General features: G+C 48.3%; 1 protein-coding gene across 2 annotated transcripts in view; it reads right to left on the bottom strand.

The window, feature by feature from the left end:
* The window catches only part of LOC148453722 (uricase-like), a 187,955-nt gene that overhangs the window by 10,710 nt on the left and 159,422 nt on the right, over positions 1-17,823 (bottom strand). For both annotated transcript variants that reach the window (XM_088461813.1, XM_088461812.1), the window contains exons 3-4: positions 17,319-17,435; positions 2,826-2,904 (exon numbers count right to left, since the gene is read on the bottom strand). In XM_088461813.1, the coding sequence (XP_088317939.1) occupies positions 2,826-2,904; positions 17,319-17,435 (196 nt within the window). The remainder of the gene's footprint in view (positions 1-2,825; positions 2,905-17,318; positions 17,436-17,823) is intronic.

Below are 17,823 nucleotides of genomic sequence, written 5' to 3'. Positions count from 1 at the left end.
ATCTCTTCCCTGACCCTTCCCCATGAGGCCATGGCCCTCTCTCAGGTGCACTATATTATGTCCCTATTTATCCCCAGCATCTCCTGGCCTCCCCTATCTCTTCCCTGGCCCTTCCCCATGAGGCCATGGCCCTCTCTCAGGTGCACTATATTATGTCCCTATTTATCCCCAGCATCTCCTGGCCTCTCCTATCTCTTCCCTGGCCCTTCCCCATGAGGTCATGGCCCTCTCTCAGGTGCACTATATTATGTCCCTATTTATCCCCAGCATCTCCTGGCCTCCCCTATCTCTTCCCTGGCCCTTCCCCATGAGGCCATGGCCCTCTCTCAGGTGCACTGTATTATGTCCCTATTTATCCCCAGCATCTCCTGGCCTCCCCTATCTCTTCCCTGGCCCTTCCCCATGAGGCCATGGCCCTCTCTCAGGTGCACTATATTATGTCCCTATTTATCCCCAGCATCTCCTGGCCTCCCCTATCTCTTCCCTGGCCCTTCCCCATGAGGCCATGGTCCTCTCTCAGGTGTGCTATATTATGTCCCTATTTATCCCCAGCATCTCCTGGCCTCCCCTATCTCTTCCCTGGCCCTTCCCCATGAGGCCATGGCCCTCTCTCAGCTGCACTATATTATGTCCCTATTTATCCCCAGCATCTCCTGGCCTCTCCTATCTCTTCCCTGAACCTTCCCCATGAGGCCATGGCCCTCTCTCAGGTGCACTATATTATGTCCCTACTTATCCCCAGCATCTCCTGGCCTCCCCTATCTCTTCCCTGGCCCTTCCCCATGAGGCCATGGCCCTCTCTCAGCTGCACTATATTATGTCCCTATTTATCCCCAGCATCTCCTGGCCTCTCCTATCTCTTCCCTGAACCTTCCCCATGAGGCCATGGCCCTCTCTCAGGTGCACTATATTATGTCCCTACTTATCCCCAGCATCTCCTGGCCTCCCCTATCTCTTCCCTGGCCCTTCCCCATGAGGCCATGGCCCTCTCTCAGGGACACTATATTATGTCCCTATTTATCCCCAGCGTCTCCTGGCCTCCCCTATCTCTTCCCTGGCCCGTCTCCATGAGGCCATGGCCCTTTTTTTCGGGTGTGTTATCTCCCTATTTAAAAATATGGGGGGGGGGTGCCAATGCTCTTTCTGGCACAGGGCACCAAAAAGTCTAGTTACGGCTCTGCCATGGAGTATTATATAAGTAATATCTGTACAGTACAGTCACTGATTCCCTCTGTACCTCTGACCCATGTTACAATAAGTGCTGATTTCTATGTCTATGTGTGTAGTGTATTGGTACTTGATAAATGACCAGCGGGCACGCAGGGCCGGTGCCAGAGAAGGGTTCTGTCGTCCTCCTAGCAGTCAGGACATTTGTCCCGGCTGTCGGGATGCTGGGAGGGAGCAGCGTCTCCAGATGCTGCTTCATCCAAATTCCTTGGAAATTTGACCCCGGAAAAAAACTATTTTCATTAAATTACATTAATACATAACTAAATTGATGCCAATGACCACCGAGCTCAGAGGCAGAGGATATATATACCCCGTATACTGCGCTCCATCGTAACACAAGATAAATGCTATATTGTGCTGCGTGACTCTATCACTATATATATCCCTGGCAGAGTCTGGGTGACCATCGTCTCGTCATATAGACAATCTGCGTGTAAAACGCAGGTGGGGGGGTCATTAATAAAACGTGAAGCGGGAGGACACCGAGGGATTAATATAGGGAAGTGACATCAGCAAAGCTCACAGTGTCCTGCCCAACTTGCTGGCACTTGTAGTTCCACAGCAGTTGGAAACATAATGGAGGCATCACTAGTTGCCAATCTATGGTCTGGGCTATGGTTAAAGAGACAACAGGACAGGATTGTCAGCCTTTCTTGTTTGTTTGCTTTTTAATACAATACAGTTTCAGAGATTTATAAAACTGTATTTATTTATTTTGGGGGGGGGGTCTGTGATCCTCAATGAAAACATTATGTTTATATATGGACAATGACTGATATTTTTTGATGTTATACTTTTAAAACAGGATCAAGTGAGTATTTTACGGATGGGAACTTTGGCGGTAAAAGCTTAATGGGTGTGAAAAAATATAATTTATATGATATTTCCCCTTTAAGGTGACACTGTAATAATAACACACAATGGGGACCCTTGCTGTCAGTATCCCATATGTAAAATGACAGTTACAATGTGATACCTGATTGGCTGCTTTACACAGCGCATCGTTACCGTTCAATCGTTTATAAATCGTTTGCAAAAATGTCTTAAACGTCCAGCGATACGCGCTCCCCCTGGTCGTTTAGACATCTATCATCGTGCAAACATGCTGGACATCCTGACGATATTGTCAGGTTCAGCATGTTTCCAGATGATTGATGAGCCTGCGCTGAACGACTGCTCGCTCAGTGCAGGCTCATCACAGACTGACAAACGACTGCACGATTACAATGTCGTACTCGTGCAGTCGTTTGCTTATCACGTGGATGTGCGCCTTTAGAGTAACGTGGAACGATTCTAATGACTGACCTCTGATGCAGGAAACGTGACTTGTGTGTGAGAGCTCAGAAAGGTTGGGGAGCACGAAATCCCTACACCAGAGTTTCCCAAACTCAGCCATTACAGCCCAGGTTTTAAGCATATCCATGCTTGAGCACAGGTGACTTAACTAGTACCTCAGTCAATTTGATTTAACCATCTGGACTCAAGCATGGATATCCTTAAAACCTGGACTGTAATGGCGGAGTTTAGAGTCCTCTATCCTACACTAATAAATGCAAAATGAATGAGTATACACTAAAGAGACGTTCACCCCTTACCTCCTCGCTTCTGATTTACGTCACAGTAGTGAACCCCTTCAGGTGAGTAGATAAAAGCATGGACGTGCTGCGCCCCATCCTAAGACAAGGAGACGGGAAATGGGTCACGTTTAGGGCAATAACATTGTGCCAACCCGTCGGTACCCAGGGGTACTCAGGACCTCATTCAGAGTCGGTCGTTGCAGCCGCACGGTCGTACGCCACCGATGTTCACTAAACTGCACATGCGTAAAATTCGCAATGCGCGTGCGCATACTAACTATTACGATCAGAAATTTCTCTTTCCTTGAACACAGCCAGGTCGGTAGTTTGAGTGACAGGATGAGGCGTTTGTGGGTGGTAACAGGGGAAGGTGCTTGTGAACGGGGGAGTGGAGATCCGAACGCAGGCGTGCCTGACTATGCAAACGGCGTTTTATGGGAGTGCATACGGTTTATGGGAGTGCATAATTAACAAAGTAGTGTCATGGCACATGGGAGGTTTGTACACTGACATGATCGTAGTGCTTAAGAGAGGGTATGGTCAACCTTAAGCTCTACGACCAGTGCCGATGGTTCCCGATGGACTCGATTAATCCTTATATCCCAGGAGATGACGTGTAATGCGAACGAGAAGGGGGCGTATTTTTAGTCTTACGGCTGCATCCTCCCCTCGCTCGTCCAGCTAACGATCACATCTTAACGACGCAACTTGCGAGCGCTTCATTTGCATATCCGGCCCCTTTTACCTTACGACCGTGCAGCCGCAACGACCGACTCTGAATGAGGTCCTCAGTACCTTTGTTATTGTTGGTATCATTTCTAATTCTTAGAACTAGTTCTGGAAACAGGAAGAAATCAGTGACATCTTTGCAGGAATGAGTAACATAAACATCTGATGTCTTGTATTAGTATGGAAGCTGCTATAAGTTTTGTATCACCTTGTAAGTTTAGCTGAGTATTCTGAGTACCGGCACCTTTTTCCTGAGTATTCTGAGTACCGGCTCCTTTTTCCTGAGTATTCTGAGTACTGGCACCTTTTTCCTGAGTATTCTGAGTACCGGCACCTTTTTCCTGAGTATTCTGAGTACCGGCACCTTTTTCCTGAGTATTCTGAGTACCGGCACCTTTTTCCTGAGTATTCTGAGTACTGGCACCTTTTTCCTGAGTATTCTGATTACCGGCACCTTTTTCCTGAGTATTCTGAGTACGGGCACCTTTTTCCTGAGTATTCTGAGTACCGGCACCTTTTTCCTGAGTATTCTGAGTACTGGCACCTTTTTCCTGAGTATTCTGAGTACCGGCACCTTTTTCCTGAGTATTCTGAGTACTGGCACCTTTTTCCTGAGTATTCTGAGTACCGGCACCTTTTTCCTGAGTATTCTGAGTACCGGCACCTTTTTCCTGAGTATTCTGAGTACTGGCACCTTTTTCCTGAGTATTTTGATTACTGGCACCTTTTTCCTGAGTATTCTGAGTACCGGCACCTTTTTCCTGAGTATTCTGAGTACCGGCACCTTTTTCCTGAGTATTCTGAGTACCGGCACCTTTTTCCTGAGTATTCTGAGTACCGGCACCTTTTTCCTGAGTATTCTGAGTACCGGCACCTTTTTCCTGAGTATTCTGAGTACCGGCACCTTTTTCCTGAGTATCAGTTACTTATTCTCAGTGGCAGCTCCAGAGGTGGGGCTGCAGTGCTGTCCTAAATTCAAATAGGGGAGCCACACCCAGTGGCGTCCCTACCTCACATTGCACCCGGTGATGGCAGGGACGGTGAGCCTGTATTCTGCGCGGCGCAGCTGTGCGCCGTTAAATAAGGGTGTGGCTTCATGGGTGGGCGTGGCCTTGTGTGGGGGGGCGCGGCCTCGTTGCCCGATCCCCTCGTTTTTTGTAAAACCGAGGGTGCCGGAGGTGCAGGCTGCCCCGGGGACCAGCCTGTGTGAAGTGCCGGCTCCCTCACTGTGCTAGGAGCCGTGTGCTGCACGTAATGCAGCACCCAGCTCCTGTCACTGAGGGGGAGCCGCACTTTGGTGTCACCCCCCGGCTGGTGACACCCGGTGCGGCCAACACCCCCCGCACACCCCTTGTGACGCCAGTGGCCACACCAACTGACAGTGAGACCCGACTGGTGATGTTTGGCAGCATTTGGGGTGGTAGTTGGTGTGGCTCCCCTATTTGAATTTTGGACTGTGCTGCATCCCCACCTCTAGAGCCGCCATTGCTTAGTTTGAGTACCTGTGGCTTTTTCCTGAGTATGAGTTATTTAGTTCTGAGTACTGGCATATATTTCCTGAGTATCAGTTACTTAGTTTGGAGTACCGGCATATTTTTCCCGAGTATCAGTTACTTAGTTCTGAGTAGCCACACCTTTTTCCTGAGCATCAGTTACTTAGTTCTGAGTACCGTCACCTTTTCCTGAGTATGAGTTATTTAGTTCTGAGTACCGGCACCTTTTTCCTAAGCATCAGTTACTTAGTTCTGAGTACCGGAACCTTTTCCTGAGTATGAGTTATTTAGTTCTGAGTACCGGCACCTTTTTCCCGAGTATCAGTTACTTAGTTCTGAGTACCTGTACCTTTTCCTGAGTATGAGTTATTTAGTTCTGAGTACCGGCACCTTTTTCCTGAGCATCAGTTACTTAGTTCTGAGTACCGTCACCTTTTCCTGAGTATGAGTTATTTAGTTCTGAGTACCGGCACCTTTTCCTGAGTTTGAGTTATTTAGTTCTGAGTACCGGCACCTTTTTCCTGAGTAGCAGTTACTTAGTTCTGAGTACCTGTACCTTTTCCTGAGTATGAGTTATTTAGTTCTGAGTACCGGCACCTTTTTCCTAAGCATCAGTTACTTAGTTCTGAGTACCGTCACCTTTTCCTGAGTATGAGTTATTTAGTTCTGAGTACCGGCACCTTTTTCCTGAGAATCAGTTACTTAGTTCTGAGTACCGGCACCTTTTCCTGAGTATGAGTTATTTAGTTCTGAGTACCGGCATATATTTCCTGAATATCAGTTACTTAGTTCTGAGCACCGGCATATATTTCCTGAGTATCAGTTACTTAGTTCTGAGTACCGGCACCTTTTTCCTTGTGGCCCTGAGTATTCGTTACTTAGTTCTGAGTACTGGCACTTTTTCCTGAGTATCAGTTACTTGGTTTTGAGTACCGGCATATTTTTCCTGAGTATTCTGAGTACCGGCACCTTTTTATTGAGTATTCTGAGTACTGGCACCTTTTTCCTGAGTATTCTGAGTACCGGCACCTTTTTCCTGAGTATTCTGAGTACCGGCTCCTTTTTCCTGAGTATTCTGAGTACTGGCACCTTTTTCCTGAGTATTCTGAGTACTGGCACCTTTTTCCTGAGTATCAGTTACTTATTTTCAGTGGCAGCTCCAGAGGTGGGGTGGGGCTGCAGTGCTGTCCTAAATTCAAATAGGGGAGCCACACCCAGTGGCGTCCCTACCTCACATTGCACCCGGTGATGGCAGGGACGGTGAGCCTGTATTCTGCGCGGCGCAGCTGTGCGCCGTTAAATAAGGGTGTGGCTTCATGGGTGGGCGTGGCCTTGTGGCCCGATCCCCTCGTTTTTTGTAAAACCGAGGGTGCCGGAGGTGCAGGCTGCCCCGGGGACCAGCCTGTGTGAAGTGCCGGCTCCCTCACTGTGCTAGGAGCCGTGTGCTGCACGTAATGCAGCACCCAGCTCCTGTCACTGAGGGGGAGCCGCACTTTGGTGTCACCCCCCGGCTGGTGACACCCGGTGCGGCTAACACCCCCCCGCACACCCCTTGTGATGCCAGTGGCCACACCAACTGACAGTGAGACCCGACTGGTGATGTTTGGCAGCATTTGGGGTGGTAGTTGGTGTGGCTCCCCTATTTGAATTTTGGACTGTGCTGCATCCCCACCTCTAGAGCCGCCATTGCTTAGTTTGAGTACCTGTGGCTTTTTCCTGAGTATGAGTTATTTAGTTCTGAGTACTGGCATATATTTCCTGAGTATCAGTTACTTAGTTTGGAGTACCGGCATATTTTTCCCGAGTATCAGTTACTTAGTTCTGAGTAGCCACACCTTTTTCCTGAGCATCAGTTACTTAGTTCTGAGTACCGTCACCTTTTCCTGAGTATGAGTTATTTAGTTCTGAGTACCGGCACCTTTTTCCTAAGCATCAGTTACTTAGTTCTGAGTACCGGAACCTTTTCCTGAGTATGAGTTATTTAGTTCTGAGTACCGGCACCTTTTTCCTGAGTATCAGTTACTTAGTTCTGAGTACCTGTACCTTTTCCTGAGTATGAGTTATTTAGTTCTGAGTACCGGCACCTTTTTCCTGAGCATCAGTTACTTAGTTCTGAGTACCGTCACCTTTTCCTGAGTATGAGTTATTTAGTTCTGAGTACCGGCACCTTTTCCTGAGTATGAGTTATTTAGTTCTGAGTACCGGCACCTTTTTCCTGAGTAGCAGTTACTTAGTTCTGAGTACCTGTACCTTTTCCTGAGTATGAGTTATTTAGTTCTGAGTACCGGCACCTTTTTCCTAAGCATCAGTTACTTAGTTCTGAGTACCGTCACCTTTTTCCTGAGTATTCTGAGTACCGGCACCTTTTTCCTGAGTATTCTGAGTACCGGCTCCTTTTTCCTGAGTATTCTGAGTACTGGCACCTTTTTCCTGAGTATTCTGAGTACTGGCACCTTTTTCCTGAGTATCAGTTACATATTTTCAGTGGCAGCTCCAGAGGTGGGGCTGCAGTGCTGTCCTAAATTCAAATAGGGGAGCCACACCCAGTGGCGTCCCTACCTCACATTGCACCCGGTGATGGCAGGGACGGTGAGCCTGTATTCTGCGCGGCGCAGCTGTGCGCCGTTAAATAAGGGTGTGGCTTCACGGGTGGGCGTGGCCTTGTGTGGGGGGCACGGCCTCGTGGCCCGATCCCCTCGTTTTTTGTAAAACCGAGGGTGCCGGAGGTGCAGGCTGCCCCGGGGACCAGCCTGTGTGAAGTGCCGGCTCCCTCACTGTGCTAGGAGCCGTGTGCTGCACGTAATGCAGCACCCAGCTCCTGTCACTGAGGGGGAGCCGCACTTTGGTGTCACCCCCCGGCTGGTGACACCCGGTGCGGCCAACACCCCCCGCACACCCCTTGTGACGCCAGTGGCCACACCCACTGACAGTGAGACCCGACTGGTGATGTTTGGCAGCATTTGGGGTGGTAGTTGGTGTGGCTCCCCTATTTGAATTTTGGACTGTGCTGCATCCCCACCTCTAGAGCCGCCATTGCTTAGTTTGAGTACCTGTGGCTTTTTCCTGAGTATGAGTTATTTAGTTCTGAGTACTGGCATATATTTCCTGAGTATCAGTTACTTAGTTTGGAGTACCGGCATATTTTTCCCGAGTATCAGTTACTTAGTTCTGAGTAGCCACACCTTTTTCCTGAGCATCAGTTACTTAGTTCTGAGTACCGTCACCTTTTCCTGAGTATGAGTTATTTAGTTCTGAGTACCGGCACCTTTTTCCTAAGCATCAGTTACTTAGTTCTGAGTACCGGAACCTTTTCCTGAGTATGAGTTATTTAGTTCTGAGTACCGGCACCTTTTTCCTGAGTATCAGTTACTTAGTTCTGAGTACCTGTACCTTTTCCTGAGTATGAGTTATTTAGTTCTGAGTACCGGCACCTTTTTCCTGAGCATCAGTTACTTAGTTCCGAGTACCGTCACCTTTTCCTGAGTATGAGTTATTTAGTTCTGAGTACCGGCACCTTTTCCTGAGTATGAGTTATTTAGTTCTGAGTACCGGCACCTTTTTCCTGAGTAGCAGTTACTTAGTTCTGAGTACCTGTACCTTTTCCTGAGTATGAGTTATTTAGTTCTGAGTACCGGCACCTTTTTCCTGAGCATCAGTTACTTAGTTCTGAGTACCGTCACCTTTTCCTGAGTATGAGTTATTTAGTTCTGAGTACCGGCATATATTTCCTGAATATCAGTTACTTAGTTCTGAGCACCGGCATATATTTCCTGAGTATCAGTTACTTAGTTCTGAGTACCGGCACCTTTTTCCTCAGTATCAGTTACTTAGTTCTGAGTACCGGCACCTTTTCCTGAGTATTCGTTACTTAGTTCTGAGTACTGGCACTTTTTCCTGAGTATCAGTTACTTGGTTTTGAGTACCGGCATATTTTTCCTGAGTATTCTGAGTACCGGCACCTTTTTATTGAGTATTCTGAGTACTGGCACCTTTTTCCTGAGTATTCTGAGTACTGGCACCTTTTTCCTGAGTATTCTGAGTACCGGCACCTTTTTCCTGAGTATTCTGAGTACCGGCTCCTTTTTCCTGAGTATTCTGAGTACTGGCACCTTTTTCCTGAGTATTCTGAGTACTGGCACCTTTTTCCTGAGTATCAGTTACTTATTCTCAGTGGCAGCTCCAGAGGTGGGGCTGCAGTGCTGTCCTAAATTCAAATAGTGGAGCCACACCCAGTGGTGTCCCTACCTCACATTGCACCCGGTGATGGCAGGGACGGTGAGCCTGTATTCTGCGCGGCGCAGCTGTGCAGCGGTAAATAAGGGGTGTGGCTTCATGGGTGGGCGTGGCCTTGTGTGGGGGCGTGGCCTCGTGGCCCGAAGCTTTTGTAAAACCGAGGGTGCCGGAGGTGCAGGCTGCCCCGGGGACCAGCCTGTGTGAAGTGCCGGCTCCCTCACTGTGCTAGGAGCCGAGTGCTGCACGTAATGAGGGGGAGCTAGCACTTTGGTGTCACCCCCGGCTGGTGACACCCGGTGCGGCCCACACCCCCCGCACACCCCTTGTGACGCCAGTGGCCACACCAACTGACAGTGAGACCCGACTGGTGATGTTTGGCAGCATTTGGGGTGGTAGTTGGTGTGGCTCCCCTATTTAAATTTTGGACTGTGCTGCATCCCCACCTATAGAGCCGCCATTGCTTAGTTTGAGTACCTGTGGCTTTTCCTGAGTATGAGTTATTTAGTTCTGAGTACTGGCATATATTTCCTGAGTATCAGTTACTTAGTTTGGAGTACCGGCATATTTTTCCCGAGTATCAGTTACTTAGTTCTGAGTACCGGCACCTATTTCCTCAGTATCAGCTATTTAGTTCTGAGTAGCCACACCTTTTCCTGAGTATCAGTTATTTAGATCTGAGTACCGGCACCTTTTCCTGAGTATCAGTTATTTAGTTCTGAGTACCGGCACCTTTTTCCTAAGCATCAGTTACTTAGTTCTGAGTACCGTCACCTTTTCCTGAGTATGAGTTATTTAGTTCTGAGTACCGGCACCTTTTTCCTAAGCATCAGTTACTTAGTTCTGAGTACCGTCACCTTTTCCTGAGTATGAGTTATTTAGTTCTGAGTACCGGCACCTTTTTCCTGAGCATCAGTTACTTAGTTCTGAGTACCGTCACCTTTTCCTGAGTATGAGTTATTTAGTTCTGAGTACCGGCATATATTTCCTGAATATCAGTTACTTAGTTCTGAGCACCGGCATATATTTCCTGAGTATCAGTTACTTAGTTCTGAGTACCGGCACCTTTTTCCTGAGTATCAGTTACTTAGTTCTGAGTACCGGCACCTTTTCCTGAGTATCAGTTACTTGGTTTTGAGCACCGGCATATATTTCCTGAGTATCAGTTACTTAGTTCTGAGTACCGGCACCTTTTTCCTCAGTATCAGTTACTTAGTTCTGAGTACCGGCACCTTTTCCTGAGTATTCATTACTTAGTTCTGAGTACTGGCACTTTTTCCTGAGTATCAGTTACTTGGTTTTGAGTACCGGCATATTTTTCCTGAGTATTCTGAGTACCGGCACCTTTTTATTGAGTATTCTGAGTACTGGCACCTTTTTCCTGAGTATTCTGAGTACTGGCACCTTTTTCCTGAGTATTCTGAGTACCGGCACCTTTTTCCTGAGTATTCTGAGTACCGGCTCCTTTTTCCTGAGTATTCTGAGTACTGGCACCTTTTTCCTGAGTATTCTGAGTACTGGCACCTTTTTCCTGAGTATCAGTTACTTATTCTCAGTGGCAGCTCCAGAGGTGGGGCTGCAGTGCTGTCCTAAATTCAAATAGTGGAGCCACACCCAGTGGTGTCCCTACCTCACATTGCACCCGGTGATGGCAGGGACGGTGAGCCTGTATTCTGCGCGGCGCAGCTGTGCAGCGGTAAATAAGGGGTGTGGCTTCATGGGTGGGCGTGGCCTTGTGTGGGGGCGTGGCCTCGTGGCCCGAAGCTTTTGTAAAACCGAGGGTGCCGGAGGTGCAGGCTGCCCCGGGGACCAGCCTGTGTGAAGTGCCGGCTCCCTCACTGTGCTAGGAGCCGAGTTCTGCACGTAATGAGGGGGAGCTAGCACTTTGGTGTCACCCCCGGCTGGTGACACCCGGTGCGGCCCACACCCCCCGCACACCCCTTGTGACGCCAGTGGCCACACCAACTGACAGTGAGACCCGACTGGTGATGTTTGGCAGCATTTGGGGTGGTAGTTGGTGTGGCTCCCCTATTTAAATTTTGGACTGTGCTGCATCCCCACCTATAGAGCCGCCATTGCTTAGTTTGAGTACCTGTGGCTTTTTCCTGAGTATGAGTTATTTAGTTCTGAGTACTGGCATATATTTCCTGAGTATCAGTTACTTAGTTCTGAGTACCGGCACCTATTTCCTCAGTATCAGCTATTTAGTTCTGAGTAGCCACACCTTTTCCTGAGTATGAGTTATTTAGTTCTGAGTACCGGCACCTTTTTCCTAAGCATCAGTTACTTAGTTCTGAGTACCGTCACCTTTTCCTGAGTATGAGTTATTTAGTTCTGAGTACCGGCACCTTTTTCCTGAGCATCAGTTACTTAGTTCTGAGTACCGTCACCTTTTCCTGAGTATGAGTTATTTAGTTCTGAGTACCGGCATATATTTCCTGAATATCAGTTACTTAGTTCTGAGCACCGGCATATATTTCCTGAGTATCAGTTACTTAGTTCTGAGTACCGGCACCTTTTTCCTGAGTATCAGTTACTTAGTTCTGAGTACCGGCACCTTTTCCTGAGTATCAGTTACTTGGTTTTGAGTACCGGCATATTTTTCCTGAATATCCGTTACTTGGTTCTGAGTACCGGCACCTTTTTCCTGAGTATCAGTTACTTAGTTCTGAGTACCGGCACCTTTTCCTGAGTATCAGTTACTTGGTTTTGAGTACTGGCACCTTTTTCCTGAGTATTCTGAGTACCGGCACCTTTTTCCTGAGTATTCTGAGTACCGGCTCCTTTTTCCTGAGTATTCTGAGTACTGGCACCTTTTTCCTGAGTATTCTGAGTACTGGCACCTTTTTCCTGAGTATCAGTTACTTATTCTCAGTGGCAGCTCCAGAGGTGGGGCTGCAGTGCTGTCCTAAATTCAAATAGTGGAGCCACACCCAGTGGTGTCCCTACCTCACATTGCACCCGGTGATGGCAGGGACGGTGAGCCTGTATTCTGCGCGGCGCAGCTGTGCAGCGGTAAATAAGGGGTGTGGCTTCATGGGTGGGCGTGGCCTTGTGTGGGGGCGTGGCCTCGTGGCCCGAAGCTTTTGTAAAACCGAGGGTGCCGGAGGTGCAGGCTGCCCCGGGGACCAGCCTGTGTGAAGTGCCGGCTCCCTCACTGTGCTAGGAGCCGAGTGCTGCACGTAATGAGGGGGAGCTAGCACTTTGGTGTCACCCCCGGCTGGTGACACCCGGTGCGGCCCACACCCCCCGCACACCCCTTGTGACGCCAGTGGCCACACCAACTGACAGTGAGACCCGACTGGTGATGTTTGGCAGCATTTGGGGTGGTAGTTGGTGTGGCTCCCCTATTTAAATTTTGGACTGTGCTGCATCCCCACCTATAGAGCCGCCATTGCTTAGTTTGAGTACCTGTGGCTTTTCCTGAGTATGAGTTATTTAGTTCTGAGTACTGGCATATATTTCCTGAGTATCAGTTACTTAGTTTGGAGTACCGGCATATTTTTCCCGAGTATCAGTTACTTAGTTCTGAGTACCGGCACCTATTTCCTCAGTATCAGCTATTTAGTTCTGAGTAGCCACACCTTTTCCTGAGTATCAGTTATTTAGATCTGAGTACCGGCACCTTTTCCTGAGTATCAGTTATTTAGTTCTGAGTACCGGCACCTTTTTCCTAAGCATCAGTTACTTAGTTCTGAGTACCGTCACCTTTTCCTGAGTATGAGTTATTTAGTTCTGAGTACCGGCACCTTTTTCCTAAGCATCAGTTACTTAGTTCTGAGTACCGTCACCTTTTCCTGAGTATGAGTTATTTAGTTCTGAGTACCGGCACCTTTTTCCTGAGCATCAGTTACTTAGTTCTGAGTACCGTCACCTTTTCCTGAGTATGAGTTATTTAGTTCTGAGTACCGGCATATATTTCCTGAATATCAGTTACTTAGTTCTGAGCACCGGCATATATTTCCTGAGTATCAGTTACTTAGTTCTGAGTACCGGCACCTTTTTCCTGAGTATCAGTTACTTAGTTCTGAGTACCGGCACCTTTTCCTGAGTATCAGTTACTTGGTTTTGAGCACCGGCATATATTTCCTGAGTATCAGTTACTTAGTTCTGAGTACCGGCACCTTTTTCCTCAGTATCAGTTACTTAGTTCTGAGTACCGGCACCTTTTCCTGAGTATTCATTACTTAGTTCTGAGTACTGGCACTTTTTCCTGAGTATCAGTTACTTGGTTTTGAGTACCGGCATATTTTTCCTGAGTATTCTGAGTACCGGCACCTTTTTATTGAGTATTCTGAGTACTGGCACCTTTTTCCTGAGTATTCTGAGTACTGGCACCTTTTTCCTGAGTATTCTGAGTACCGGCACCTTTTTCCTGAGTATTCTGAGTACCGGCTCCTTTTTCCTGAGTATTCTGAGTACTGGCACCTTTTTCCTGAGTATTCTGAGTACTGGCACCTTTTTCCTGAGTATCAGTTACTTATTCTCAGTGGCAGCTCCAGAGGTGGGGCTGCAGTGCTGTCCTAAATTCAAATAGTGGAGCCACACCCAGTGGTGTCCCTACCTCACATTGCACCCGGTGATGGCAGGGACGGTGAGCCTGTATTCTGCGCGGCGCAGCTGTGCAGCGGTAAATAAGGGGTGTGGCTTCATGGGTGGGCGTGGCCTTGTGTGGGGGCGTGGCCTCGTGGCCCGAAGCTTTTGTAAAACCGAGGGTGCCGGAGGTGCAGGCTGCCCCGGGGACCAGCCTGTGTGAAGTGCCGGCTCCCTCACTGTGCTAGGAGCCGAGTTCTGCACGTAATGAGGGGGAGCTAGCACTTTGGTGTCACCCCCGGCTGGTGACACCCGGTGCGGCCCACACCCCCCGCACACCCCTTGTGACGCCAGTGGCCACACCAACTGACAGTGAGACCCGACTGGTGATGTTTGGCAGCATTTGGGGTGGTAGTTGGTGTGGCTCCCCTATTTAAATTTTGGACTGTGCTGCATCCCCACCTATAGAGCCGCCATTGCTTAGTTTGAGTACCTGTGGCTTTTTCCTGAGTATGAGTTATTTAGTTCTGAGTACTGGCATATATTTCCTGAGTATCAGTTACTTAGTTCTGAGTACCGGCACCTATTTCCTCAGTATCAGCTATTTAGTTCTGAGTAGCCACACCTTTTCCTGAGTATCAGTTATTTAGATCTGAGTACCGGCACCTTTTCCTGAGTATCAGTTATTTAGTTCTGAGTACCGGCACCTTTTTCCTAAGCATCAGTTACTTAGTTCTGAGTACCGTCACCTTTTCCTGAGTATGAGTTATTTAGTTCTGAGTACCGGCACCTTTTTCCTAAGCATCAGTTACTTAGTTCTGAGTACCGTCACCTTTTCCTGAGTATGAGTTATTTAGTTCTGAGTACCGGCACCTTTTTCCTGAGCATCAGTTACTTAGTTCTGAGTACCGTCACCTTTTCCTGAGTATGAGTTATTTAGTTCTGAGTACCGGCATATATTTCCTGAATATCAGTTACTTAGTTCTGAGCACCGGCATATATTTCCTGAGTATCAGTTACTTAGTTCTGAGTACCGGCACCTTTTTCCTGAGTATCAGTTACTTAGTTCTGAGTACCGGCACCTTTTCCTGAGTATCAGTTACTTGGTTTTGAGTACCGGCATATTTTTCCTGAATATCCGTTACTTGGTTCTGAGTACCGGCATATTTTTCCTGAGTATCCGTTACTTAGTTCTTAGTACCGGCACCTTTTTCTGAGTATTAGTTATTTAGTTCTGAGTATCGGCACCTTTTTCTGAGTATGAGTTATTTAGTTCTGAGTACCGGCATATTTTTCTGAGTATCAGTTACTTAGTTCTAAGTACCAGCACCTTTTCCTGAGTATCAGTTACTTAGGACCTCATTCAGAGTCGGTCGAAGCGGCCGCACGGTTGTATAGAAAAAGGGGCCGGATATGCTAATGATCCACACGCATGTTGCGTCCCTAAGGTCGGATCGTTAGCTGGCCGACCAAGGGGTGTATGCGGTCGGATCGCTAAAAATACGCCCACATCTCGTACGCATAGCACGTCATCTCCGGCTACATAAGGATTTATCGCGAGCATCGTATATCATCGGAACTGGTCGTAGAGCTAAAGGTTAACCTTACCTTCTCTTAAGCTCTATGATCATGTCAGTGTAAAACCTCCCATGTCACGTGTGCTATGACACTACTTTATTAATTATGCACTCCCATAAAACGCCGTTCGCATAATGAGGCACGCCTGCGTTCGGATCTCCACACCCCCGTTTTCAAGCACCTTCCCATGTTACCACCCACAAACGCCGCAATCTGTCACTCAAACTACCGACCTGGCGGTGTTCAAGGAAAGAGAAATTTCTGATCGTAGTGGCTAGTTTGTGCACGCGCATTGCGAACTGTAGGCATGCGCAGTTTAGCGAACATAGGCTGCGTATGACCGTGCGGCCTCTTCACCTGACTCTGAATGAAGTCCTTAGTTCTGAGTACCGGCACCTTTTTCCTGAGTATTAGTTACTTAGTTCTGAATATCGGCACCTTTTTCCTGAGTATTAGTTACTTAGGCCCTCATTCAGAGCCGAACGCTCTGAGCAGAGCGCACGCTCTGAATGAGGGCCGCCCTCCATAATTATGGAGCATCCTCCTGGACGCTCGTATAACTGTGGGTCACCACCCACAGCCTATACGAGCGTGCAGTTTGATGGCCGCGATGGTCGTGACCATCGCCACTGCGAGCCGGAGCCTGCGGTTGAGGTTTTCAACTGCAAGGCCCGGAGTGATTTTGGCTCTATCAGAGCCAAAATCACTCCCACTGACATCACTTGTGATGTCAGTGGGCTGGCTTCTGATGGTAGGCGTTCCCTTGGGAACGCCCCCGTCAGGGAGGCACGCCCCCGGCACGCCCACCAAAGGGGGCGTGCTGTCAATCAACATCGACAGCACGCCCCCTTTGATCAGACACAACGAGCGAAGGAAAGACCTTCGCTCGTCGCGTCTGGCGCATGCGCACGACGGAGCTCCCTCCGTCGTGCGCATGCTCAGTGCAGACCATCGACCCACTTGCGAGCGGACAGCCGCTCGCGATTGGGTCTGAATCAGGCCTTTAGTTCTGAGTACCGGCACCTTTTTCCTGAGTATTAGTTACTTAGTTCTGAGTACCGGCACCTTTTTCCTGAGTATTCGTTACTTAGGGCCTGATTCAGACCCGCTCGCAAGCGCACAGCACTCGCAAGTGGGTCGATGTTCTCCAACTGCGCATGATGCTCGTGATGTCAGTAGTGGACGTCCTGCTCTATTAGAGCAGGAAGTCCACTTGGGCTTGCGGGAGCCAAGACCCTCCCGCAGGGTCTCGAAACAAGCACGATGGTCGCAATAATCGCGACCATCGCCAGGCCGCTCGCACTAGCTATGGGTAGTCACCCACAGCTTTGCGAGCGGCCTGGAGGCCGAAACAAAACAAACAAAACGCTCTAATTCAGAGCGAGCGCTCGCAAACAGCGAGCGCCTCTGAATCAGGCCCTTAGTTCTGAGTACCGGCATATTTTTCCTGAGTATCAGTTACTTAGGCCTCATTCAGAGTTGGCGGCTGTGGCAGGCATCTGCGTACAATATTGCGGCATCTATGTACAAAGACAGAGCATTGGTCACAGGTCATTCGGTTGTCGCAGGCAATGGCTGTGGGAACTGAGATGCCGGAGCCATATTTCTGGCATCGCAAGATATCGCAGCCTGTGACACGCCCCCAAACGCTCCATGACTGTCCGTCACACTGTGAGTAACTTCAGTAATGTCCCTTCACCAATGCACCATGTGACAGACATAAATATATATTAAAATAGTAATTTTTTCAAATTTTTAACTTTTGTTAACTTCGTTATTATTTTTTTTTCCCGATGTTAGTGGAAGTGAAAGCCTAAGTTCCCCTGGAGACTGCCGGGGACGCAGTACGCTAAGCATGTACATTTCTTTTTATGATAAATTGGAGCGATGACAGATTTCCGCCTATTGATAAATAGACCTGATAATGAGAATATAACTCACTAGATACCTTTTCGAAACGCCTCCAGGGAGCCTCCTGAATATATACGTTTGTTTCTGTGACATGGTGGAACGCTGTGAGGAAATGATTACAGATTTCCACGGAGAAGTCTTCAATGGTTTTTACCTATAGAGATAAACGGGAGAGTTAGCGTTAGGCACTAGGGGGGGAGGGGGAGGTTAGGGAGAGGGTGAGGATTAGGATACTGACCGACAGGTGTCTTTGTAACCTAACCCTGCCGGGATGTTGGCGTTGGGATTTTGACCTGTACCCATCCTGTATCTGCAGACCGTTGCATGATATTAGTGGCCTGTAGTAGTGACCTGACAGCACTTTGCCCTTACGCTCAGTAATCAGCTAGAACAGAACATTAATCACAGGAGGAGATACGTATCTGTAATTCCTGTATCCTGCAGACGGTTTACACTAAATGTTACAGTATAACAAACAGATCATAATAATAAAGCAGGATGGCGCTGGGGCCACAGGTGATGGCACAGGGGGCCACCTGTCA

Source organism: Taudactylus pleione, unplaced genomic scaffold (genome assembly GCF_031769625.1).
Source record: "Taudactylus pleione unplaced genomic scaffold, aTauple2 ptg001106l, whole genome shotgun sequence".
NCBI classification, from domain to species: domain Eukaryota; kingdom Metazoa; phylum Chordata; class Amphibia; order Anura; family Myobatrachidae; genus Taudactylus; species Taudactylus pleione.
The sequence above is the reverse complement of the archived record's forward strand: the minus strand, read 5'-3'. Positions and strand labels throughout refer to the sequence as shown.